The 27,345-nt window shown below is 38.2% G+C and overlaps 1 protein-coding gene across 5 annotated transcripts in view; it reads right to left on the bottom strand.

The window, feature by feature from the left end:
- The window catches only part of Sik2 (salt inducible kinase 2), a 104,319-nt gene extending 77,662 nt beyond the window's left edge, over window positions 1–26,657 (bottom strand). For 3 of the 5 annotated variants that reach the window (XR_015001632.2, XM_085688735.2, XM_048417490.3), the window contains exons 1-3: window positions 26,392–26,656; window positions 16,489–16,605; window positions 13,964–14,027 (exon numbers count right to left, since the gene is read on the bottom strand). Coding sequence is in view for 4 of the 5 variants with exons in the window: in XM_085688735.2 (XP_085544861.1) it covers window positions 13,964–14,027; window positions 16,489–16,605; window positions 26,392–26,526 (316 nt within the window). In the remaining variant the exon portion in view is untranslated. Of the gene's footprint in view, window positions 1–13,963; window positions 14,028–16,488; window positions 16,606–26,391 lie in introns of all 5 variants that reach the window. The other 2 variants (XM_085688736.2, XM_085688737.2) reach the window with 1 other exon arrangement.
- Between the last annotated feature and the right edge of the window lie 688 nt (window positions 26,658–27,345).

Raw genomic sequence — 27,345 nt, forward strand, 5'->3', positions numbered from 1 at the left:
ACACTCCCCTGGATAGACAGAAAGAAGTAACACATATTAGATCTTAGAGTAAGCTCTAGTCCCAAGGAGGCTGTCTAACAGAGGTAGGAAAGAGTGTAATAAGGAATTTCAGTGGTGAGGTACAAACACAAAGGAAGAATGAAAACACTTCTAAGAAATGCTAAACTCCACTTTAGACAGAATACGAACTCAACAAATGAGGACAATGCCCACATAAATAAAGTTATAACATAAATGGAATAGGATTTAAACTAAGAATGCTTGATTTTCATCTGTAGTCATGGCCTAGATTTATCCTTAGAACAATTAAAAGATTATCAATATATAAAACTATTCTTCTTAGTGGCTAGAAAGATGAGACAGTTCAGCAGTGAGGATCCAGGTTCAATTCCCTACACCTACATAGTGTCTCACCCCATTTATAACTCTGGTCCCAGGAAATTTGATGTCTTCTTATGGCCTCCTTGGCACCAGGCATACACATACATGCAGACAAAACACCCTTATACAAAAAATAAAAACTAAACAAAACAAAACTACTGTTCTTAGACCCTGGATAAAAGGCAACAAAGAACTCTGGTTCCTAAAAGGAAAGAAAAAAATTAAGGGAGGCCTATGATCTCCTGGCTTTTCTGCAGAGGGTGAATTTTGATAGAGATGCTAAACAGAACACGTTCCTATTCTTTATTAGAAGGCAGAATCCAAGTCTGCGGTTTCTCTAAGATGTGGGACAAAGTTCTGGAGGGAACTGGGTATGCAGGAAAATACTAAGGCCAGAAATCTGCCCGAGGTACCAGCAGGTCTTTGTAAAAACTAAGACACAGGACTAGGCTAAAATTCTTTAAGAGTGCTTGAAGAAAGGCTGTGGCCTGTGAGATGAAAGACATTCAGGGGTCCTGCAAGGTTGAGCTCATTTACTGCTAACAGGCACAGTAAGAGCTTTCAATGGTCAACCAAGACCATCCATCAGAGACATAGACCATGGGAAGCATGGTTGGGTAGCCTCAGCAGGAAAGCTAAACCAACAGAGTAAAGGTTGTTCACATCCTAACAAAGCCTAGAAGGATCAAACTAAGCTAGGAGTAACACAACTCCCTACCAAATTTGAGCACTCTTTAAACGTAGACAAAAAATAAAATAAAATATACAGACACTTGACAATGTGAAGTCATGATGGTCAATATTAAAATTAGTCAACATAGGCAACAGAGTGTGGAAGACTGCTGCCTATAATCAAGAGAAAAACAAACAGCAGAAATTGACCTAGGAGGAGAAAGAGACTGGAACAACCAGAAGACATTTCAATAGCTGCTGTCACTACCCTCAAAGGTTTAAAGCAGACACTGTGTTGAGAAAAAGGAACCTAAGGCAGGCTTCCTAGCAAAGAGAGATTATATCACACGCATACCATAACAACAAACGGTAAAAATAGCAAATTAGAGAATCTAGAAACAAAAGACTCTAGACATCAAAATATCAACTTTAACTTGAGAAAACCAAAGTCTCAGCAATGAAAAACATCAGGGATCAATAATTCACATGGTAGTGTCCCCTAAATACTCAGGAATGCTTGGCACAAGAAATTCCAAAGGTTAGTACATGGAGAAGGTGAAATACAGATAAGTTGCAGGACGGTTTAGGAAGTAATTTCATCAGATCTCCTCTCTGAACCTATGCAACTAGGCGAGTATGCTGATTTCTAGTCCAGTATAATTCTAGAGTCTTGAAACTAAAATAGTGCCTCTAGACATAAGGACCCCAAGAACAAATGGGGAGAAAGTATATAGTCACATTAAAAATGATTCAGTAGATACAGACATGTTGGATCCTGACATGCCCCAGCCTTCTTCACTCAGGAAAGCTATGGTTACCAAGCCTCTCTAACTTCTAGATAAAAGATTAAAAGAATCTTATAATTTCAAATGCAAAGATAAAAATATTGAGAATCCCAAATAAAAGAATACAGCCAATCACCTTAATAAAAACCCAGAGTAAAAAAATCCCACCCACTGACTTGCTTTCTAATCATTGTTATGGTTCCTTGCTTTTATGTAGAGAAAAATATATGTACTAAATATGTACTAAATATGTACATAAACATAAAAAACCTCTCCAATGTAAAAAAAAATACACAGATGAAAACAGATCTGAAACAGAAATAAAATTCAACCTGGAGGAAAAATAAAGATTATCTAGTGAGAAAAAAATTTTAATTTTTCTCAGAGAATTAAAAGAAGATAATGTAAAACCATTAGGTTAATTATTTTTAAAAGGAATCACCAGCAAACAAATTAAACTCTTCAGTGTTAAAAATACAACAGCAACTAAGATTAAAGGATAAAGTTTAAGAAATGGCCCTGGAAGGCCAAGCAAAAAGATAAAGACGCTATAGGGTAAACCAGAAGTAGGCTCAGTGTCTCAGAAGTCAGTTCTGAAAGGAACCATCAATGGAATTTAAAGCAATTCACCATAACCGAAGACCGAGCTCTAGGTTGAAAGGATTCACTGCCAGCCCCAGCACCAGGAGTCCAAACACTCACTCAGAGGCCATCATTTCAGAACACTGGGGGTGAAAAGGATTTATAAGCTCAAAGACACAAAACTAATTCACAAGAATCTTCATGAAGTGAGGGACTTGGTTCACAATGCAATCTCAAGACCTAGAACCTACCTAACCTAGAACGTTCCCACAGCAAGTAATGTATCACTGTGAATCAGTAAGATATAATTTTTTAAAACATATGCCGTGGGCAAACCACACAATCAGATTATTCATTAAGAATAAAGCAAAGCATCCTATTTTTAGGAATACAACACCTTCAGAAATCTTAACTCTTTGTGGAAGCAGAAAGGATATTTGCTGAAGGGCATTAAAAAGGTAACCCCCTATGTAGACACAGCTTTTCATTTTACCCTAAGTAGGAAATCTATCCTTAGCAGATAGGATTCTCCCTTTTCACAACAGCCCCTTCCCCTGAATTAACACAACCTGATTCAAATTTCTTAACACAATAATTCACTTAACAGAAATTCACCCAAAAAATAAGCAGAGAAGAAATTATAAACAGACTGTCAGTGTCGTCTTCACATGACCAGAATCTGGCTGGCTGTGCTGCAGCCAAGTGCAGGGCCAATGCTTTTCTCCATTCACGGTTGTTGAGCTAGAAACACTGGACACGGCTCAGCTCACCTGCCACACAACCAAAGGTCAACTCTAGCCGGAACTCAAGGCAGGCTGCCAGGAATTATCAAGAGATAGTTGAAATAAAACCAGGAGTCAGTAGGACAAGGAGACTACTCTTTAGAAACTCATATATTCAATTATGGTCTATTAGACTTATGTTTCCAAGCACTCACTGAAGTTTCAAAACAATTCATTACTGTGAAATTTAGTCCATTCATCAACTATATCTTTAGAAACTTTACTTGCTGGGATTTACAGACAACAGTTTTCAGACCTACACTATCGACTATAAATTCCTCTAACGTAATGGATGGGACAAGCCACTCCTGCTTTTGTGTTTCTTAATTTCCAGCACACTGCCAATCACAGAGCACTTAGGATGCTCAAACAGCTCAAATTTTTGCTTGTTGACATGCTAAGGGAGACAGAGGTTCACAGATGTCAGATGGCTTGCCCAAGGATGTTTACATCAGCAGTTAAAGGTGGGACTCAGGCTAGAACACCAAGACCTTTCACTGGGCATTTTAAGTTTGTGACCCAATTTAAACAAAAGCAGGAGGGAAGGTCAATGACAACTGAATCAAGAACCATGCTGGGTTTTGTGTAATTCCTAGTTTCTCTAAATGCTGACCAAATTTACATATAATTCAACTAGGTCTGACATCTTCAAAGATAACAGTGTTTCACGTAACTAATAAATATTCAAAGGAAGTCATCCAAATTTTTCTAAGGATAGTTTAATTTTACCTCAACATTTGCACACACCTTCAGTCTTTCCACACTGACACCTACCAAACGCACAAGAACAACGTTTACCCACTGATCTATGTGCACAGCAGATTTAGTTCAGTCAATAAAACTCAAAAGATCATGTGCCCAGGATAGGACTGGAAAGAAAGATAGGAATAGGCAATTATAGCACATTAATTTTTTATTTGATACTGAATTCAATGGGAAGTACAGAAATAGTCTAAGCAGAAAACTGTTAAAGAGGAGACTTACCAGTCTCCTTCAAAATGATTGAAGGATCATTTTGATAGTAACATTGTAACTCAAGAGGGACTAGTTGAAAGCAAAGAGACCCTAGTCTGCTGAAGTAATAAAAATGAGAAATGAAGGTCTAAGCTAAAGCGATGAAGGAAAAAAAATGGAGAGATGGAGATAAATTTAAGTGATCGTCCCTTGGGACCTCAATTAGTAAGTTTTTCAAAATCTAAAAGTTAAATTAGAGTCAAAGAGGTTATGGAAAGTGAGTAACACCTTCGAGTTTACTTAAAGTCGGAAAATAAATGGGACTACCTTCCTAACATTACTTTTAGGCTATTGAGATAGTAAGCAATAGCCATGGAAATTGTCTCTGATTCCCTGGGGAACTAAGTGTCTAAAGGTATTTTGATTTAGACAAAGCCCTTTTCAATTATCACAGCTGGCATCCCAGTATGTTACCATTGAAAGGGAAAGACAGGAAATGAATCAATAAACCTCAGGCACAAATTCAGCCTGAAAAGACACAGCATATCAAGAGGCAGAAATCTGAAAACAAAGTCTCTGAGTAATTTAATTACCAGGCCGGAATCTGCTGACTGCCGGTTTAATTGTTTGAACAGAACCCAAATTGTCTGCCGAGGCAACCACTCTATGATTTTTGCACCATTTATTATTGCACGTGACCACCTGGATAAATAAGAAATAGTTCTAAAGAATGTAGAACTATGAATCACACCTATAACTCCAAAGGGAAAAAAAACCCACAATTTTTAAAAGCAAACTTATTTGCTATTATATATTCCAGGCTACTCAGAAAATTATATCTATCAGGTATTTTAAGAACCAGAAAATAAAAGCTACCAGGATTAAATTCACATGCTCTCATTTACCATGACATTCCAAAAAGGATACTTTAAGGAAGGTGTAGAAGTCAGAATAAAGTTAAGGAGAAGGTAGAACTACCATTAAATACCCAGAAACTGCTTAGGATTCTAGAAGGAAACCAATTTCTCCCTTGATGCAGTTGGTATTTCCTCATTCATGTTTATCTCCCCAAGAGTAAACACTCCTTTCAAAATCTGAACAAAGAAGTGCCTGAGACTACTTAACCTGGCAGTATGCTCTTTGGCTTCCCTGAATAAATAAGTCCTATAAAGGCCACAGTAGACTATTACATTGTTCATTCAACAGGCATTTATAAAATCATTTGTATTTTGCTAAATCTTCATCAGAACTTCACAATCTGTTAGAGAGAAAAAGTAGACGTGAAGTGCTAGAAATAGTTCAGTTGGTAGAATGCTTGCCTGCTATGTAAGAAGTCCTGGTTTGATCCCAAGCACCCAGGGGGTGAAGACACAAAGAAATTTAAGGCTTTAGGCCAACCTGGGCTACATGAGACCTTATCTCAAAATAAACAAAACAGGGCAGAGATGGTTCAGTGAGTCAAGTACTTCCTGTGCAAGCCTAAGGATCCCCAACTTCCACATAATAATTCCAATGATCTGCAATCCCCATGCAGTGGGGTGGAGACAGGCAGGATGCTGGACACTCAACTGGCTAGCCACTGTAGCCCAAAGAGTGGCCTGACCTCTAGGTTCAGTATAAGACCCTGCTTTATTTTTTATTTCTTTTTAAATGTGGCGGAGAGTAATACAAGAGTACACCCAGTATTGATTTCTGGCCTCCACTTGTATACACATATACATACACACACCATACACATGAAACCCAAACAAAACCAATAAAAACACAATAGCAACAAAAAGCCATGAAGACTTTTAAGAATAATGAAAAGCAGTTTGTAGATAAGTTATCAATATGAATTATACAAACAATGTAGAATGCTTTTCTAAGAGGAAATCATTGAGGATATAATTGAGAGGAACTTTTGATTAGAGAGAACTTCAATTAGTTTGGAAGGAAGGAAGAGAGGGAGAGAGAGAGGAAGAAAAGAAGGGAAGGAAGGGAGGCTTAGAAGACATAGAGAACAAAGGATTTCCAGATCAACATTAGCAATGCCTTATTTAGGGTTTCTATTGCTGTGAAGAGACACCATGACCATGGCAGCTCTTATAAAGGAAAACACTTAACTGAGGTGACAGTTACAGTTTCAGAGATTCAATCCATTATCATCATGGTGGTGAGCATGGTGGTGTGCAGACATAGTGCCGGTTATATAAGGCAACAGGAAGTGCAGTGCAGGAGAATTGTCTGTATTCTGTCAACCATGTTTTAAATAAACGCTGACTGGCCAGTAGCCAGGCAGGAAGTATAGGCAGGACAACCAGACAGGAAGTAGAGGTGGGGCAATGAGAACAGGAGAATTCTGGGAGGAAGGAAGCTATCTCCGCAGTCCTGCCAGATCACTGAAGAAGCAGAATGTGACCTGCCCCGCTGAAAAAGGTACTGAGCCATGTGGCTAACATATACTAGAACAATGGGTTAATGTAAGTTATAAGAGTTAACAAGAAGCCTGAGCTAAGGAACCAATCATTTTTTAACTTATGGAGACGGACCTCTGTGTGATTTTCTTTGGGACTTGCAGGCTGTGGGAACTGGGCAGGACAGAAACCCCAACAAGCAAGCCCTCGTTACAGAAGTGGGTGATATCTTGAGCACAGGAAATCTTAAAGCCCACCCCCACAGTGACATACTTCCTCCAACAAGGTCATGTCTACTCAACAAAGTCACACCTTCTAATAGTGCCACTCCCAGGAGCTTATGGGGGCCAATTACATTCAACCTACCACAAGTACAAATCTGAAATTTGTATGTTCTAGTTTGATAACCAGTACGAGCATCAGAAGGGTCTTGTGACAGATGATCAGTTATTGCTGTGAGATTTCCATTGTATATTAAGAGGTGATAAAAGGGCTCTTACAGTCTCCTGTCCTTAAAGACAACCACTTCCCAGCCTCTATAAGCACTCATCATTGTTGCCTGTGGTAGAACCTCATGCAGATGGAATCATACAATGGAAGCTTTTGTTTTGTTTTGTATTTTGACACAAGGTTTCTGTGTAGCCCTGGCTGTCCAAATTCACTCTGTAGACTAGACCTTCTGAGTTCTGGGACTAAAGGCAAGCATGACCATGCCTGGCTATAAACTGTAGTCTTGTGTTCACACTCTTGCTCAGTGGTTTCTATAAGGTTTATTTATGCGCTATTGTATGCATATGGAGAGCAATCCTTTTGCCTTCAGAGCCATCTTAGTTTGCATTACCATATCACAGACTGTTTTGGATACATTAGCCATTGATGAAGATTCTGACTGCTCCTCTTTTAGGCTCTTTTAGGTATTACGAAAGGGTTGCTATGAATATCCCTGGGCAAATCACTTGAAAGAACACTTGTTCTTTTCTTGTTTTTGTGACTGGGAAAATGCATGTTTAACATTATAAGAAATTATCTGTTTTTCCTAAGTGTTACACAAATTACACTTCTACCTGTAGTATGGGAGTTCTAGTTGCTTCACAGTCTTTCTTCCATTTAGTGTTATCCATCTCTATTTTAACTATTTTAGTTGATGTGGAACGTTGCTTTACTGGGATTTTTCAATTAGTATGCCCCTGATAACTAATATTGTTGAATATCATTTTCAGTGAAGGGTCTGGTTCCAACTTTTCACATACTGTTAAGCTGTTATATTTTTATTGTTGCAGCTAAATTCACTTTTTAATTTTTTCTCATATCTTCAAATGGCAACTATCTACATCAAACTAAATGTCCTGGTTATTACCTCTAACACATTAACATCTAATTCATCATTTTCCACTTTGAAGCCAAACCTACATATTAATGTTGCAATAGTATAAGCATTATTCTCCACTTATACCTGCTCCAAATCCTACCCCTGAATCAGTAAGACCTCCTGCAGAGAAGGTGAAGTATAATTACTGGCAGTACTGACTCTAGGATTGCCTCACTGACTCATCCAAGGCCAGTCTGTCATTTAACAGTTGTGTGACTTTAGCCAAATTTATGAATCCAAATTTCTAAATCTGTCAAAGCTTTCCTTAGAAGGTTTTTTTTTAATTTTAATTTTTTTTGAGATTTACATGATCATATTAAATACTTTAGCACCTAACTTGGGCATGCTTAACAAATATCAATTGTCTTATTTTTTAGAATTGGAATTATTTCATACTTAAAATCTTTTTGTGTGATTCTGGAATCTAACATCTTAATTCAGACTTTCCCTTCCATGTAAACAAAACAGTCTCTTAAACTGTCTCTTCTCTCTTCTTCTCCTCAGCTTCAGACTATACACCACCACTGGGTTATCTTCCTGAAACATCCATTTACACACTATCACCTTTGGGCTAAAAGATGGTCATTCTAAGAAATAATGCTAACCTTTTATTCTAACTCACAAGGTCTTCTACAACTGGTCCTTACACACCTCCTTAGCATACTTCTTTTACATATAGGGGAAAAATTCATGATGCACTGAAGATATTATTCTTAGAAGTAAAATTAGAAACAGAATTAGCACATAAGGGAAATGGAAATAAATCCAAATTAATGAGCTAAAGAAGTGAATGTCATTGTTTTGAAGGAAGAGAAAAATATGTCAGTAGAAATGAAGGTCGACTGGTAAAAAGAACAAACCTTTAAAAAAAAGTTAGTTTATCCTTATACTAGCACAAGCATACTTTTGCAAAAATTAGAATTTTGGATAAAGAAATAGGGGGGGGGAAGGAGAAGAAAAAGGAGAGTGAAAGAAAGGATGGAGGAGAGGAGAAAAAAAGTTGACCTATTAAGTAAAGCAGATAGTATAATCTGCAACTTGATTGTCTAGAATAATGATTATCAATAAATTATGCAAGGAATAGCTGGGCACAACCACTTAGTTAATGGAGCAAACCTAGTTATAGACTGGAGAGTTTGAGTTTTCAACAGTGAGATACACGAAAGCTATTAACACAGTTGTAATATAATAAAGCTATTTCAGGAAGATGGAACCAAGTACACTGAAATATACTTAACTGGGGAAGAAATAGGGTATGGTAAAACATGAGATCTTCACAAATTGAGACATGAGGTGATGAAAGCCTAGATTAGGGTGATGACTGCAGAAACAGAAGGATTCAATTTCAAGTCATTTTGCAAGAACATAGTATGGTTTGCTGGCCAACTAAATACAAAAATAAAAGAGTGAAAAAAGATGAAATAAAAAGGAATACCACAGCCTCCCAGCACAGAGTAGGTCTAAAAGCATACTTGTAAAGGTCAAAGGTGATTCCGAAGTCCTAAGTCTAAAAGATAAAAATACTAAAATATAGCAAAACAAAACTCCAATACTGTTTTTATGTGGTTCTTTTTATTACATTTCCAGCTGACTTAACATATTTTTGGCTCAATTCATTTGAAATCTTACACATATTTTTAACTAGTTGGTAGATGTTGCTTGAACTGCATATAATCACATATAGACGCTACATGAAAATTAATCTTTTTCTAACAACTGTTCTTATGCCATTACCTTACTTTCAAAACTACTCCTTCCCCCATACCCATCTCTATTTAATGGTCATTAAACAACTTAGAAAATGAGGACAACTAACATGACTATGCTTGTGTTTTATTATTTTTTTTAGGCATGTGCCACCACTGCCCGTTTTTTTTTTTTTTAGATTTACTTATTAATTTATGTATACAGTATTCTGTTTGCAGGTATGCTGCAGGTCAGAAGAGGGCACCAGATCTCATTACAGATGGTTGTGAGCCACCATGTGGTTACTGGGAATTGGACTCAGGACCTCTAGAAGAACAGTCAGTGCTCTTAACCTCTGAGCCATCTCTCTAGTTCCCTATGCTTGTGTTTTAGAAAGCTACCCTGATCATCGTTAATGGTACACTACTGAATCCTACCTCTATGAAGGAGGCAGAGGCAGGAGAATTGGTGATTTGAAAATTTGAGGCCTGTGCTATACAGTGAGGCCTTAAACAGAGAGAGGGAGAAAGAAAGGGAGTAGGAAAAAACAGATAATTCTAGAAACATCCTGGAGACCTTGTTGAATAAGTCAATTAACAACTGTATAATACAGACAGAGGAGAAAGGAGGATAGAAAGATGCATGTCTTTTGAGAGACATGTAGGAAGCACCGGCAGAATTTCAAATCATCTGAAGAGGGATGCAGGAGATGAAATCAATACTGACACCAAGGATCCCAGCTTAGAAGATTTGGCACATGATGAAGCCAAGTTAAAATAAAGAGAGAGAGAGAGAGAGAGAGAGAGAGAGAGAGAGAGAGAGAGAGAGAGAGAGAGAGAGAGAGAGAATTAGTTTCTGTGAGAAAAGACATTGAGTTCTGTTGGGCTACAACCCACATAAATAAGAAAGCCAAAATAAATAAAAATAAATCATACTAAATGGTCTCTGATTCCTTTAGAGTCTTCCATTCTAAACAGTAAATATTATCCAAGGATTTCATCATATTTTAAAATTAAATTATATTACTCATTGGCTTCAGTACCACAGTGGAAAGTTAACTAACACTCTCTGTCCAGCTTCTCTATCTAAAAGAGTTTTCTTTTCAGAATTTAAACTGAACATTTACCCTAGATAATTTACATTAAGAATAAACTTTTTATGTGAAAATCCACAAAGTATGCCTCAATTTAAATATGAGTGTGATTCAAGCTTATTTCAAAGATCTCAACAAAAAGAAAAGTTGAGACCATCCCCTTTTCATAAAAATGATACCTAACATGTAAAGCCATTTCTAGTTTAAACTACAGCTTAAAGTTTTAAAAAATCTAGCCTGGTTACCGTGGCACACACCTTTAATCCCAGCATTCAGAAGGCAGAGGCAAGCAGATCTCTGTTGAGTTCAAGGCCAGTCTGGTCTGTGACAGTCAAGGCTGTTACACAAAGAAATACTGTCTTGAAAAACAAAACAAAAAAAGCTTTAAAAATGGGTAACGACCTAATAAAGCGTTCTCTTGACTTCACTGATCCTGTGAACTACTTCCCATTTCTCTCATTGAAAAGGTGTTTGCACAGATGCTCCTTCAAATTTGTTCTCGCTACTTCAAAACAGTGATATAAATGCCCATTCTTCAGTTCTTGATCTACCAGTGTCACTTGACAGAGATGTTCACTCATCCTCCTGAGACTACTTGGTTCACATGGTTTCCAGCAAACCATGTTTTCTTCCTTTCCAGTCTCATTTTCTGTCTTCTCTTCTTTTCCTAACTCTTTAAGTGCCTCACGAACTAGATCTTAGTTACTCCCATAATTACACACACTACTTTAAGTAGTCTCTACCTGACAAGAAATCAAATTGATTTTACTTTAAAAATATGTACTGAAGGGCTAAAGAGAAGACAACTCAGCCAGTAAAGCCCTTATTGTACAAGCATTAGGATCTGAATTCAGATCCTCTGCGCCCACATAAAAAAACGGGTTCAGTAAAGGATCTGAGTTTAAGTCCCTAGCACCCATGTAAAATTCCGGCATGGTGGTGTGCACCTGTAAACCCAATGCTCAGGTAGTGGATCTCTGGGGCTGGCTGGCTAGCCAGCATAGCTGAACAGCAAGTTCCAGGTTCAGTAAGACCATGCATGCTTCAGATTTAAAAAGGTATAGAGTGACTAAAGAAGACATTTGATGTCAATCTGTGTCTCCACATTTATACAAGTGCAACACAGATGGACAGACAGACACACACCGATGACTCCCTATATTATTGTTCATTCTAACCAGAGCTGACAGTAACTACTTCAACACCCTCTAATCAGCTCTTTGGTTACAATCTACTTTGAGAACAGCAGTGTGTCTCAGTGATGATTTGAATATGATGACCCAGGCACTCATCTATTTTATGTGTATGGGTGTTCTGCCTGCACAAAAGTCTGTACATCACATATGTGCCTGGTGTCCATGGAAGCCAGAGAGGGTGTCAGATTCCCTGGAACTGGAGTTACAGTCCAGCTGTCATGTAGGTGCTAGGAATTGAACTTCGTCCTCTGAGAGAGCAGCCAATGGTCTTACTCACTGAACTATCTCAATAGTCCCATGCTTAACTCTTAATGAGAATGACTACTGAAAATCTGAGTAGCAGCTAAAGTATCTACAATAGATGCAAAGCCCCTAAATCTGCTCCTTACTACTCCCATTTACCTTTCTGACTGCATCTCTTACTAGTCTTTTTTTTTTGCTCCCTCTTGTTCCCTTCATTCTTTCTTCTCTCTAATCATGGTGGCCTCTTTGCTAATCCTTTGACATACCAAGAACTCAGGGACTCTGCATTTGCTCTTCTCTATCTCCTGATAATCCTCTTTTCTCCATATATATAGACTCATGCTTTCAAATATTTGGGCAATCTACAGTGAGGTTTTCTTTGACCATTTGTCTTTCACCCTATCCTTCCATCCTTCATGCAAAGAAGCAGAAAGATATGAGTAAAACAGAGGAGAACAGTAGCCAATCAAAGCTGATCCATAGCTGAACAGACATACTGGATATTAGCAGACATGGACAGTAAAAATTATTGCAATTGTATCTCAGATGTTCAAAAGCCAAGTAAAGACATGAGCCCCCTGATACACATGCAAAGGGTTCTAATCAGGTTGTAATTTATTCATTGTCTGAGGTGAAAAATACATTTAACTAAGAAAAATATATTAGATATTGCAGAATAAAAGACTAGTGAGCTTGAAGACGTAGAAAAGTAACTACTTAAAATGAAACATAGGAAAAGGAAATTCTTTAAAAAGACAAGACTCTTAAGGAGAGGAGAAAGAGGTAGGACAGAAATAAGTTAAGAAAACAATGGCTGAAGAATTTCTAAATTCAATGGAAACACTGTATTTACAAGTCCAAACAACTTGTGAACACTAATCTAAAGAATCTTGAAGAAAACCACACAAAATAATCAAGTTATTAAAATTGGTGAAAATTGCCTCCAGTTCAATCCTCCATGCCAGAAAAGGATAAAGACTATTTTAGATATACAAAAATGGAAGGGTTTCATCACCTGCACTACACAAAGTACTAATAAAATCCTTCAGGCCAAAGGAAAATGACTCTATATGAAACTAAGTACCCACTCAAAGAAATAAAGGTGTAAACAGTCACGTATACAGAGGAATGTAGAAGTGGTGTCTTCTTATAAGTAAGGTTTTTAAAAAGAGTGAAATATTTGCTATAAAGAACATATCACTAAAAACAATGTCATATTGTGTTTTATAAAATATACCCAAGCACAATACGACAAAACCATAATGTTCAGGCAGGGCAAAGCAGGAGTCTATTATTTTAAAATTCTTACACTAGATATCAGGGACAAATGTTACTTTAGGGTAGACTTGTACATGAATGTCCATAGCAACCTATGTATCATAGCCCAAACTGAAAGCAGCCAAATACCTGGAAGAAACCCACTGAAGCTAAGGTCTTACAGCTACAGTGAGTACCTGACTTAAGCATAAGAGCCACAAGATCACACGCAGGCCACCAATGAAACCCCTCAAAGCTAAGCCATAGCAGGACTCAATAAACAGAATGGTAAAAAGTAAAAAGAAGTAAAATTTCTCTTATCAGATAATGTTTCTCCTTTTCTTTTACTATCTACTCTTTAATGCAAATAAGAAAATTAAGAAGTACTTTTAAAATCACGTATGTAAGAAAATAAGTTATATTCCATATTTTAACTTACCTAGAATTTAATAGTTAAGACTTAAAATATTATTAATTCTTAAATAACCAGAAAAATTAATATGAAGTAGCCCATTCATGCAGGCTAGTGACTTCTTTAAGTTACAAAAAAAGTAAAGAAAAACTTACCAAAAATTTCTCCATTTTTGGCATACTCTGTCACAAGGTACAACATACTTTTGGTCTCCATTACCTATTGATAAATGGTCCTATATTAGTCAGACAGAAAGGATTACTTTACCACATTCTATAGAGTTACATAAATTAAAATTTTTGGTGAAAGAGTAAGTTATGAATTATTCAGAAGTCAGAAACATTTACAAGCCTCATATCCTCAACCCATCATTCCTGTGACTATTAGATTCTTGTTCTAAATTTGGATCCATGGCCCAGCTAGAAATGCAGAATTTCAAGTCTGATTCCAGTACTACAGAATTAGAATTGATATTTTTAACAAAAGTGATTCCTATGCATTCCTATTCAAGTTAAAGAAGATGAACACAGGCTAAAGAAGTTCTGAAGATCTTTCCATCAACTCTTCACTTGAGGCTGTGAGTGCTATGTTATCAAGGCTGTTTAACTGAGCTAACACAATGTGGTATCTATATTCTTTCCTACTGTGCTTTGGTTAATATTGTTATAAGGTACTTGTAATTTTAAATTATTGCTTGCAAGCTGCTTCTTCATAGCTCTACTGCTGTATATTTTCATTTAAATTAGCTTTTCTAGGTTCAGAAAGAGTGTATCATTGTTACCAATTTGATTTTTCTACTATATGAACAAACACTACTCAGACTCAAGATAAGCAATTTTTAAACTATTTTTCTGTATACTTTGTGTGTGTATGTGTGTGTAAAGGCCTATGTGCATGTATGTGTGGGTGCATTGTATGTTTATGTGTGTTATGTGAACATGTGTATAAGTATGTGGAAGATAAAGGTCAGGTCAGCTTCAGGTTTTCCTCAGCTATGCTGACCGGCCCTGCAAGCCCCAGGGATTTATGTTTACATCTCCCTTCACTCGGATCTTGAGAGTGTACGACCACTATTCTTGTCATTTTTACATGAGTTTTGGAGATCAAATTAAGTCCCTAGAGTTTTATGTAGGTTCTGGGGACCAAAGTGAGGCCATCTAGCATGCATGCCAAATACCTTATCAAAGTCGTTTAACACTCTTTTAATAGTTGTCTACTGAAAGGCTACAAACTAATTTTCACTAACATACAGGCTTAGGACTGTGCTTCATCAGACAAGTAAATAAGTACGGTAGTAAAGAAATAAGAGCTGTTGACAATTTGGAATTTAAAAAGATTAAGCAGTAGCTTGATTTTACAAATACATGATACATACTATTTGTACCATGTGACTTATGGGAATCAGTTTAGGACATGGCTCATCAGTTCTTCTAAAATGATTATAGACCCTTCTTCTTCAGAAATGTCAAACAAATGCCTATGGGGAAAATCTGATGCAAATTTGACTTAAATCTGTACAGTTTTAGAATTTTAGGAAATATTTTGAGTGGCACAATATACATACTATTGCATGTATGGGAGGCTGATCATAAGCTGATGGTTTCCAACTTTTTAAGTTGAAATTTTCAATCAATAAGATTGTTTATAAATATGTATGCACACATGTACATATATGTATAAATATATAGAATATCTATCTATCTATCCATCTATCTATCTGTCTGTCTGTCTGTCTATCTGTACCCCAGTATAAAATGCACTCAAGGACATAATAAATAAAACTAGAAGCTTTAATATTGTCTTACAATCCCAAGGATATTTAGGTAGCCCACCTAAGTATAGCAGTGTGAAAGCAAACTGAACCTCTGAGAAAAGGGCTCTGAGTTTTAATTCTGTTCCTATGATATAAGTATGTGTGAGTCTGAGCTACTAATGTGAAGCTTATCTGCTCACAAAATTTCTGAAAACTTATCAGTTGATCTTAAAAACTTGGACAGATTAAGTCCAACATACCATGGGTACAACTATCACAGGGCTCAAAGTCACAGGTCAGTAGACTGGGGCCTTTCAGTTTAAAATCCATTTTCAATTTAAAGGTACGGTACATTAATTAACAGAAACTTTAAAAAATATTTTATTGATTATTAAACATGAATTACTACTCTTAAAAAATCTAAGAAAACATTCTTTTTAAAACAGATGGCTTAAATTTATATGCAATTTACTTTAAAAAATTTCTTAATAAAACTGATTTTTAAAAATGGCTTATTTTTATGACTCATAAAAAGAACAAAAGACATGAATTTACATATTACAAAGTTTGTCTCTAAGATATATATTTTGTTAGCCTTTGTATTTTATAACACATAAACAACAGCTTTCTAAATAAAAGTAACATTTTTATTTGTGGTACCAATACCTTTGCAAATCTAGCAAGTTCAGGTGCAACTGCCAATTTTTAAAATGTAGGTAATCTAAAGACAACTTAAGGTTAAATACTAAGTAGCTTCCTAGTTCCATTTTTTTTTTTTACAAATTTAAATATATAGAAAGACTTAACATTTAGCTTAAGAAAACATTTCTTTTACAGACTAGAAAAGCTAGCATAAAAGCAAAAATCACAATGAAAACAAACAGTTGAATGTGGAAAATCACAAAGAGAAATAAGGCTAAGTCATACCTGATAAAGTTTGATTATGTGAGGATGGTCGAGCATTTTCATTATTTGTACTTCTCGGTAGATTTTCTCAAGGTTTACTGCGTCCAGCTGAGATTTATCTATTATTTTTATAGCCACCTGTAGTCCAAAATACACATAAATACAATTAGTATGTAACTGTTAACATTTTCCAGTAAAGACTTAGTAAACGCTATCTGAGATGTCGCCTGTAGGTGTCTGTGACACTGACAGCTAGCTTAATTCAATCATCATTTGTTTATTTATGCAACACACATTTCTTAAGCTTCTACTATTTACAATGCACAATAAATTTTTGTCTGGCAGAGTTTTTAGTGTGCTATGTAAAACAACTTTTCAAAGTTACTTTAAACTGAAAAAGTCTTAGCACTTTTCAACCAATGGCCTCACTGTAAATTACCGATGGACTAAGTATCTGCCAAGTGGGAAGCAGCTAAGATGCAGTTTCTAGGAAAGTGACAGGACCCAAGGAATATACAGGTAGACTTTTCTTTGCTCTCTGAAAGCCTCTTAAAATTTTTACTAACTTTTTCCATACAATATATATTGATTATATTCTTTACCCTGTTACAACTCCTACCAGATCCCCTCCCCGCCGAGGTACAGTTTTGATAAAGAAAAACCTGAAATGTAAAATATTAAAACTAATCTATGTGAGGTAACATCTATTGAATTAAAAATTATTAACAAACTATATGGTTCTGTCATAACTAAATAGGAATCCAAAGAAGGTGAATTTGAAGGTAAATGATTAGGTATTCAGAAAGAACAAATGTTTTTTTTCCCCCATGTAAATAAAATGGAGTTTTAGAAATTCATAGATTTGGAATGAGGTAATCTGATTTTAAAAAGGTATTTGTTAATTGGAAATTCCCCATATTTAATTCTAGTAAAAATTCTAAAGGAAGTCTAAAGTGCACTTCACATACTAGTCAAGAGAATTCCAAACACTGTGTAGTCTAGGTTGATAGTCTGTGCTCACTATGAGAAGCAGCAAGTGAACCTCCTCCAACACACATATTGAAAGAGAGCCCATTCTTACTAAATATGACAGAACCAGTATTATCACGTATTTCATGTAACTTTCGTAAAAACTGCCATATAAAAGGCAAGGGCATGTTGGAATTTCAACTTTCTTGAGGAAGGTAACAGAGTTTCACAGACATCACGTTTCAATGAAATGTCTTTTACTACAGTTTCCAAATCTTTCTCACCAACAAGAAGCTTCTATTGTGAGATGGGTCAAAACCACATAACAGAATTTAAGAGAAAAGAATCACATTAAAAATAGCATAATTATTTTTATTAAGAAATTTTGTACATATCTTTTTCTTAAGCTTTAATTTTTAAAATGTATACATGTGTACCATGTAAATGCAGGTGCCTGCAGAGATCAGAAGTCACTGGATCTCCTGAAGTGTAGTTGTACACCATTACTCCTTATGTATGACACCTGCAGGATGATTACACTTCTCTTAAAAAGGCAAGTGTCCCCATGATCCTTGTAGCACGGCAGCCTAACCCCTTTAACAGACTCAGCTATAATGATTCAAGCACAACAGAAGTTTATGTCTTGCTCATATAGCAGGCTCAGATGGGTGGAATTATTAGCAGGTGGTGTGGGAAGTTCTTCTGTATATGTGTTGCTTTTATTGGTTAATAAATAAAGAAGCTGCTTTCGGCCAATGGCTTAACAGAGTATAGTCAGGCTGGAAAAGATATATAGAGAGAGTAGGCAGAATCAGGGAGAAGCCATGTAGCCTCCAAAGGAGACAGACGCCTCCACTGGAGCCTCCTGAGACTTTGCCAGTAGACCACGACCTCGTGATGATGCACAGATTAATGGAGATGGGTTAGTGTAGGATATAAGAGCTAGCTAGAAATACGCTTAAGCTAGTGGCTAAGCAGTATCACAAATAATATAGTTTCTGTGTGATTATTTCGGGTTGGAGTGGCTGGGAACGAATGAATATCTTCCCCCAACAAGCAGGAATATATGGTTCAAAAAGGCTTCAACAAGGTTAAGGTGTGGCTTCCAAGTTTGCTCTGCAGGTAGTCGCCATTCTAGTCAGAAAAGAGAAAAGAGCTCTAAAAGGCCCTCCTGGGGGACTTTGGTAGCAGGCCTCACTCATTCATATACCAACCCCTGAATTATGAGAGGTACAGAAACAGCTTAGTTAATGCCCAGACATAAGAGTGGAGCTTTTGATCCACAAGGATCTCTGCTGAGTCTGATGGAGCTCTTTGCCAAGAACTTCTCAGAAATGCAGTAATAATGACAGTGGCTTTGCCAACTGCATAACACTTCTTAATTTTACAAGATACTTAAATGTATTTTATCTCATTTATCTTTCAATTCTGTCAAATAAATTAAAGGAGCAGGACAAATAGGAGCTGATGAAACAGTTTCAAAAGGCATTACATATTAGCATGTATGAGGCCCTCTGTCCAAATTCTAAAACTTTTATTGGCTCTGCCCCCCCACCCCAAAAGAAAAAAGTCACATAATCTACACATGTTGTAGAGCTCAGCAAATTAAGGTCAGGGAGGGGACAGACAGAAACAACAGCAGGTCTTCCATTCCAAATTCAGTCTCCTCTCTACGCAAAAAGTTCACTCGTCACACATACAGAACAAATCAGATGGGATCCCTACACTCAAGGAATGATCATGTCTGCAAGACTAAGGTGAATAAAACTGATTTAAAAAAAAAAACCCAAACTTTGGAATTTCTCAAAGCATACTGAAAGTCTCTAACTTACAAAACACTTTATTTCAAAGGTACTAGTTTCTCTGCATACCATCTACACTTAAGACAAATTTGCATGATCAAGAGAAAGTCAAGAATATCAAAAAGATTCTGTCAATTTTTTTTGTTAACTGAATCATTTAACTCTAAAGATTAGAGTTAACTCTTAATTACACACAGTTTTTTTTAAAACAAACTGGATTTAAGGTAATAAAAGTAATATTCCTTCTGCTAAGGAGCAAAACCAAGGTTTCCTCTCTAATGTAAGAGGACATACATGAGAAATCAGAAAGATTGCTATCACTCTAAACCCTCTATAAAGGGCTGGAGAGATGGGTCAGAGGTTAAGAGCGCTGACTGCTCTTCCAGAGGTCCTGAGTTCAATTCCCAGCAACCACATGGTGGCTCACAGCCACCTGTAATGAGATCTGGGGCCCTCTTCTGGCTAGCAAGCATACAGACAGAACACTGTATACATAATAAATAAATAAATCATTTTAAAAAAATAAATAAAATAAACCCTCTATAAAGCAGCTGAGTAATCAACTGTAGAAATACTCAGGAAACTGAATTTAAAGCAAAAACTACCATTTTCACTTTTATATTAGCAAAGATTGAAAAGCAGATGCCCACATAAACTGAGTTTTGATGTGATAGCCATTTTTGAAGAAATATGGTATAAATATAAATAGATTATAAGTTTCTCAGGAAGCAATTCAACAGTCTTTATAAAGGACTTTAAAAACCATTTCACTATGCCTGAGGACTTTGGTGCTGAAAAAGAACTCAACTGGAATAATCTGAATTAATGATAAGGACTTCTGTGTAAAAAAATTAAATGTATCGCTTAAGAACAAAAATACAAACAGTTGAAAATAATTATGTGAACTGAAGATTTTTAAGACTATAAAAGAAGTGATTCAAAATAACTTCCCACTTTAAAAAAGTTCAACAACTCTAAAACAAAACACAAGGCAATTAAAAGAGAGCCAAAAGACAAAAAAGGCAGTTTACTAGAGAAATGCAAATAGCCATCACATAATGCTACAATCAAAGTAATCAAAGAAATACAAATCAAAAATGCAAAGAAATTGCAACCAATTTTATATATTGGAAAATAAAAGTAAAAAAGAACCCAAAATAGTGGTCCTCCTTAAAGTGTTTTCCTAATGGTAATTAGCGGGCACTGCTTTTGTAGATGGTACTGTGGCACCTCAGGCCCTAACGCAGGCTCTGGATGGACTCTTCCATCTGGAATTCCACTGAGATGGAACTGCTCTGAGGAAACAATCAGGTATGCAAATGTATGCAAAAGAATATTCTCTGGAACACACAGAGTACTGCAATGGAGAAAAATGAACTTTATTTTCAGTGATAGCGAATCAGTTAAATAAAATACAGTCAGTGACATACACAATGCCTCCTAACGCTGCCACAGATGAGAGATTCTCAACCTGTGGGTCACGACCCCTTGGGGGTTGAGGGCTCCTTTCACAGGGGTTGCATATCACGTATCCTGCACATTAGATATTTACATTACAATTCATAGCAGTAGCAAAATTACAGTTATGAAGTAGGAATAAAAATAATTTTATGGCTGGGTCACCACAACATGAGGAGCTCTATTAAAGGAGTCACAGCATTAGGGAGGCTGAGAATCATTGCCTTAGACAGTGTGTTTCTTCAAGAGTTGGAGATGTTAATAAAAAGTGAAATAAAAAGCTCAGGTTTTACATACAGTGGACCCTACTTTATTGAAGACATATAATACAAGTGAATTAAGGGGGTCTGATCCATCTCCTGAGTTGTGAGAGAAGTGAGAATCTTTAGTTTCTCCTCCAGGCTTTTCCACAATGACTATAATAAGCAAGCCTAACTTCTGTAACTGAGCACAACCATATGAACACTGTATACTTTTTTATTTTTTTTTTTATATACATTGGTGTTTGAGGGAGTCAGATACACTGGAACTTGAGTTACAGACAGTTGTGAGCTGCCATGTGGGTGCTGCGAACTGAACCCAGGTCCTCTGGACGAGAGGAAGAACAGTCAGTACTCTTAACTGCTGAGCCATCTCTCCAGCTTGGAGTGTTTACTTTTAAGAACTTAAAGCATAGTAGGATTATCCCTAGTTTAATTTACTCAAGATGCATCTCTTAATCTGTCTAAAGAACTTTAAATTTTTTAAAATGAAAAGTTTCTGGTGAAATTCTACTTTGTCTTCCAATATTTTAACTATCATAACTGGATATGAAGGATAGAAAATATTTTATATGAATATTTAAATGAAAAAACGTTTACAGAAATCTCTTACTCAAAAAATGTAGAAGGAAAGAAAGGTAAAAGGTCTATTAAAAGGAAAAAGAGGTATCATAAGGAATTCCGTAATCCATTTGATGCCACGGAAACTGTAATCAGTGGGCCATAAGTCAAATGTCATCATGTGGTTCAAGGAGGCCAGTTTCATGATTTCCAAATAAATGTTTTCTTAATTGTTTGGTGCCAAGATAGAATTCCTTAGAGGACTTAAAAGCAGAACACGCTAAACTCTGTTAAAGTTAAATATTTCTACAGAACACAGAAATTACACAACTTAGGGCCAGTTCAGTGGGTAAAGGCACTTCCTACATAAGCCCAATGACCTGAGTTCAAGTCCAAGGACCCACGTGAAAGCTGAAGGAGAGAACTGAATCTACAAACTTGTCCTTTGGTTTCCACGTGTGTGCTACAGTGCCATAGCATGCACGTGTCCCTCTTCACATCACACACACATGCACACATTAAGTTAAAATTTTAAAATTTACACAGCTATATATTTGTTTTCCATTCCCCGAAAGAAGAGATAATTTTGACAATTTGCCAAATATTACTTGTCTGAGGGCCAAGAAACTAGAGAATAGTACAATGACAAATCAGAGTCCTATTTGAATATACAAGAGAAGATCATATACAAGCATAAATTCAAATATCAGTGGGTAAGACATTTGGCCGCAGGTCTTCCTATTGCACATAGTATAGGTACTTCTTGAAATCTGGGGTATTTCTGCAGCACAAGAAATACTGAAAAGAGCTGCAGAATGCCAAAGCAAAATTTAAAATGCAACTGAAATTCTACACTTTACGGTGGTGCTCTGAGAACTAAGCCTGAACATCCAAGCCACAGCAGCATGCACAAAGAAAATTTCTCAGCACACAAAAGCAGTCTCGTATAGCCTTTGACAGTCCTTCTGAGTTCGGGTGCTCTCAGCGGTAATTAAGCGGCCTAACCTCTACAGGCCATGAATAAGGTCACTTTCAGAACCTCTCCACAGTTTCTGTACACTTCCCTTCATATGACTCTGAAGGTAAGCAACACAAAAAGTATGGTATTAAGGAAATGTCAAGTTATCTGCATAGAGAGGGATCTGAAAATAGCAATGATTGTTATCTCTGGGTACTGATAGTATAGGTAATTATTTTCACTTTTCTGTACTTTAAATTTTTTCAATAATAAACATGAAAGTAATAAAAATTCTCAAATGTAAAAATTATGCCCTTTCACTTAGTAATTGCTCTTCTGAAAATTACTAGCAATTCTTTCTCCCTAATAACACTTATAGTGCAGACTTACATAAGCAATTGTATTCCCTGTCAATTGCTGAAAACTGGACATGATAAAATATTCAGTAAGAGTCATAAGTAAAATGGGTCATATACAAGGTAGAATACTAAGCTACTAAAATGCTGTTATAAAGTTATATACGATAAGCAAAATGTGTGGGCACAGACAAGGACTGTATGCTGTCACCTATAAAAACCAAAAGGCAATGTGAAATGTTTAGAGCAATGTATTCCCGTTGTGGGGAAACGACATACTTTCAGTGTTATGCTCTCTTTTATTCTTAATATTTGCTGTACTAAACATTCTTTAATAGAAAACAGAGCACTTATGGGCAAGCACAAGTAATTCTCCTAGAATTTTACTTAGACAACCCCCCAAAACAACAAAAACAAAACAACCCCCCCACAACTAACTATGTAGCTAACAAGAAGGGAAAAGTTCCTCCCTAATAAAATATTTATAAACCACTACTCATGGACATTCATAGAACAGAAAACTAGCAACCACTATTACCCAAAATAGTTTAATAGCCTAAATGGTGTTATTCTTTTCCCATTGTGCTAATTTTACAAAATTAGCCTCTGTAATTCATAAACCAGCTCTGCAAAGAGTTTATGAAGTATTCTGTTAGGAAGCTGGATTCTGCCTCACCCTTGCCTTTCCTTTTATGTGGAAAATTTACACAGAGATCGAGCACATGAATACCGCTTCAGATGACGTAATTATGTTTCTTGGGATTAGGCCATTGATAGATTCGACCAAAATTAAAATCTCTTTTGTATACTATTTTTTTCCTAAAAGGGAAACAGACTTCTCCCAAGCACTACAAAAATATATCTTATTTTTCATGAGTGATATAAAACAGAAGATGGAGGCGAGCCAATTAAAAATAAAAGTATTCACAGCTTGAATGTTTAAACTAAGCCCTAAGATTTGTCTGGGGGAGTCAAGATTGTCAGAAAATACAGACACTTGCTGCCAACCCTGATTATCAGAGTTTGATCTGTAGCACCCACTTGACTGAAGGAGAGAACCAGTTCCTGCAAGATGTCCTTTAACCAACACATTCATGCTCATGCACACACACACACACACACAAACACACACACAAATATAATAAAAATGATTCTATTTTTTAAATAGCTCAGCATCACATTTAAAGGAAATAAAAGATCTCCAAGTTCTAAAACACATAAACCTATAATTTTAAAATGCAGTATATAGTTTTCATAAGCAGTAAATATAATCATATTTTGCTAATAGTTTTCTTTAAGGTATATTAACTGTTCTCACTGTAACTATATGTAGTATGTTAAGCAATTAGAATATAAAATAATGTTAGAGTTGAAATTTTCACTACTTTATTTGTATTTTACACGGTGATTCTATTTATCAAAGATACAAATATTCAGTAAATAAAGATCAACTAACTATTCCTAAAAAAAAAAACAACTCACTGAAAACAAATGTTACACTTTTAGAAACTGAATCCTTGCTTTTACTAAAGAAGTCTTTATGTAACTTCCCTATAAAACTTCACAGAACCACTTTGCAAACTGACATCCACAGAGACTTTTCCATACAGTAACTGCTAGATCATTTGACCTTTCTGTGCTTTATTACTGGCAATCACAAAATTCACAAAACTCTCATACTCCTCACTGTAAAACAGAAAAGCACGAGGGAGGAAGAATCTCTAGGCTAAACTTTTAGCTTTTCACATATTTTTATACACATGCACTACACTCACATTTTAGGATCTGCAAGCGCGTTCATGATCTGACAGGTGTCTTCAATCACAAATGTAACTGACCTGGCAGTCACCGGCAGTGTTACTCCACAGTGCCCCCTAGCAGGCTTCCTAAGAAATACCAGTTTGAAAGGGACACCACCAGAATTGTGACCCTCCAGGGAAAGTTGCAGTTACCACGAGCTCCACTTAAGCAGCTCGCTTATACCACTTTAACTAAACTCTGACAAATAACAGCTGACCACTAAATATCGCTAATAAGAAAAAATAGTATAAACTATTGGATTTGGTATCTAAATACACAACAATATAACCAAAACCTTCCCAGACTCTCCGTAATGTGCCACTTTTGTCAGTCATGGAAAAAAAGACTCATAAAGATACCCATTTAAGATGTTTCCTTTTATTTATCATAGAGGCAAAGGTATAACAATTTGACCATAGCTCTTTACAAGAATGAGACAACTTTATTCATTAGAAAAGTACCAGGATCATATTAAGCTATGCAAAAATTTGGTAATGTCAACATACTCATATTATCATCATAAACAATCTAGGTTCATAACAATGGCAAACTTGTGAAAGGAAAATTTTTGACCTTGGTACTGATGTCCTAAAGAAGTCAAATTTAGGTGGTGTGTGAGGGATCCGTGAGGCAAAACAAAAAGCGAAGACATGTCAGACATATCCTCCTTATTATGAAAACGGACACGAAGCAAAACTTCTAAGTACAACTGCGAAGAAAACACTCAGGCTTTTAAATGCCCTTCACCTTATGTAAGTTATCCTGGGGGGGGAAAGTTCTACCTTCAAAGGCTAGAATGTTCTTAAGAGCGTACTAGGGAAAAAACCCGGGTGAGATGAAATCTGGGGAGAGAAACTGAAAACCGGTGAAACTCCAGTAGCAATCACAAGGCAGAAGACAGAGTACGTCAAAAACCACTAGATTGTAGTCTAAAAAACGTTTTGTTTCGATCGTTTTTCCCCAAGGTATTTAATTTGCACGTCTTAAAATAGAGACCCCGAGGAGAGCAGCTTGAGGCAATGGAAAGAAGGGGGGTGGGCTAGGTAAGAACAGAGACTTGCGGAGAAAATATGTGCGGTGCATTAGGATGTACCGTGGAGGGGGATGCAGGAGTCACGGTGAGGGAGCAGTTGAGGGCTTTCTGAGTAGTCAAACTGATGTGGCTTAAGGAATGCGTGCTTGGAGCCAGTACGCACACCTGGTAAAGGGACAACCCCAGAAGACGGTGCAGAGCCGCGATGACCATTTTTAACCAGTTCTATTGTCTGGAGTATTAGATATATCTCCGGCAAGAGATCAAGCCAGGCAGGCACCGAATCAGAGACCCTGCGGGCCCAAAGCAGAGAAAACGGACAGCGGTCCGTTCGCACCGGTCGGGTCCGCGGCACCCCCTCCTCGCCCAGCAGCGAGGGACTCCTGGACGGGCCGCGCTCCGCGTCCGCCAAGTCCGGGAACTGCCGGTCCCCTTCTCCCGCCGGCGACGTTGGTCCCCGCGCGGCCCCGGCCCCGGAGCACCGAGACTTCCCCTCCCACCCCACCCCCAGCCGAAAGCCGGGAAGACGCGGAACTTGGGGCTTGGGAGCCGAGGCCACAGACCAGGTCCCCGGGTGGGAGACTCGGGACGGAAGCCTGTGTGGCTTCCCAGGGACAACCCCCCTCCCCCGACCTGCACCCCGCGGTCCCCGCAGTGCCAGGCCCGCCGTCCCCCCTCCCGGGGCGCAACCACGCCACGCTCCCGCCGAACCCCGGTGGTGCCGCACCTCCGTCTTGGTGATCCGGTGCCGCCCCAGCTTCACCACGGCGAAGTTGCCCTTGCCCAGCGTGCCCTCGATGTCGTAGAACCCCACCCGGACCGGCCCGCGCTGCAAGTGCCTCGGGCCATCCGCCATGACCATGCTGGGCTCCCGCTGCAGGACACGGCAACTGGAGCGCGAACGAGCGGGCCGGCGTGAAGCGGCGCCGAGCGGGCAGGAGGGCGGCGGGCGGCGCGGCTGGGCTCTGGGCGACGGCCGCCGTTCTCGCTCCGGCGCTGCTTCCCTCCCGCCCCACAGGGCCCAGCCAGGCGCGCGCCGGCGCTGACGTGCGCCGACGTCAGGGGGCCGGGGCAGGGGGCGGGGGCGGGCCTCCACCGGTCACCATGGCTACGGCAGCAGCGCCGACGTCGGCGGCGGGGAGGGAGAGGCGGCGCGCGGCTTGGGCGGGCACGGTGCTTCCGGCCGCGGCGCCTTCCTCAGCCTACTCCGGCCTCGCGGCGGCCGGGGGCGGGGTCGCCATCCGCTCCGCCCCGTTTCAAACGCCTGCCTCACAGCAGAAGGGCAAGAGCGAGCCCTGGTGGGCCGAGCGGAGGGTGCACCGTGCCGCCCGCGCGTCGCCTATAGGGTCGCCCGGCTTTCCCCGCCCGCTTTTCCCGCCAAAACCTCGCCCGCAGGACTCTGCTGCGCTAAACTGGGAACCCGAGGAGCACCGAGGCTGAGCAACGCGTTGCTCACAGCCTCGTTTCTTTGTGTTCTTTCTAGCCCCCTTCTCGTTACTATATACGTCTCTGCACTTTTTGACGTCTATGAGGATCCCTACTCACTGCAGTGCATTACTCACAAAATAATGTCAGCTCTGAAGAGACCCTAGAGATGACTTAAATCCGGAATTCGAAATTGCCCATGGGCTTTGAAGCCTGGAACCCCTGAAATGTAGGCACAGTGTTTTACTTATTTGAG

This window comes from Myodes glareolus, chromosome 4 (assembly GCF_982192425.1).
Source record: "Myodes glareolus chromosome 4, mMyoGla1.1, whole genome shotgun sequence".
Classification (NCBI taxonomy): Eukaryota; Metazoa; Chordata; class Mammalia; order Rodentia; family Cricetidae; genus Myodes; species Myodes glareolus.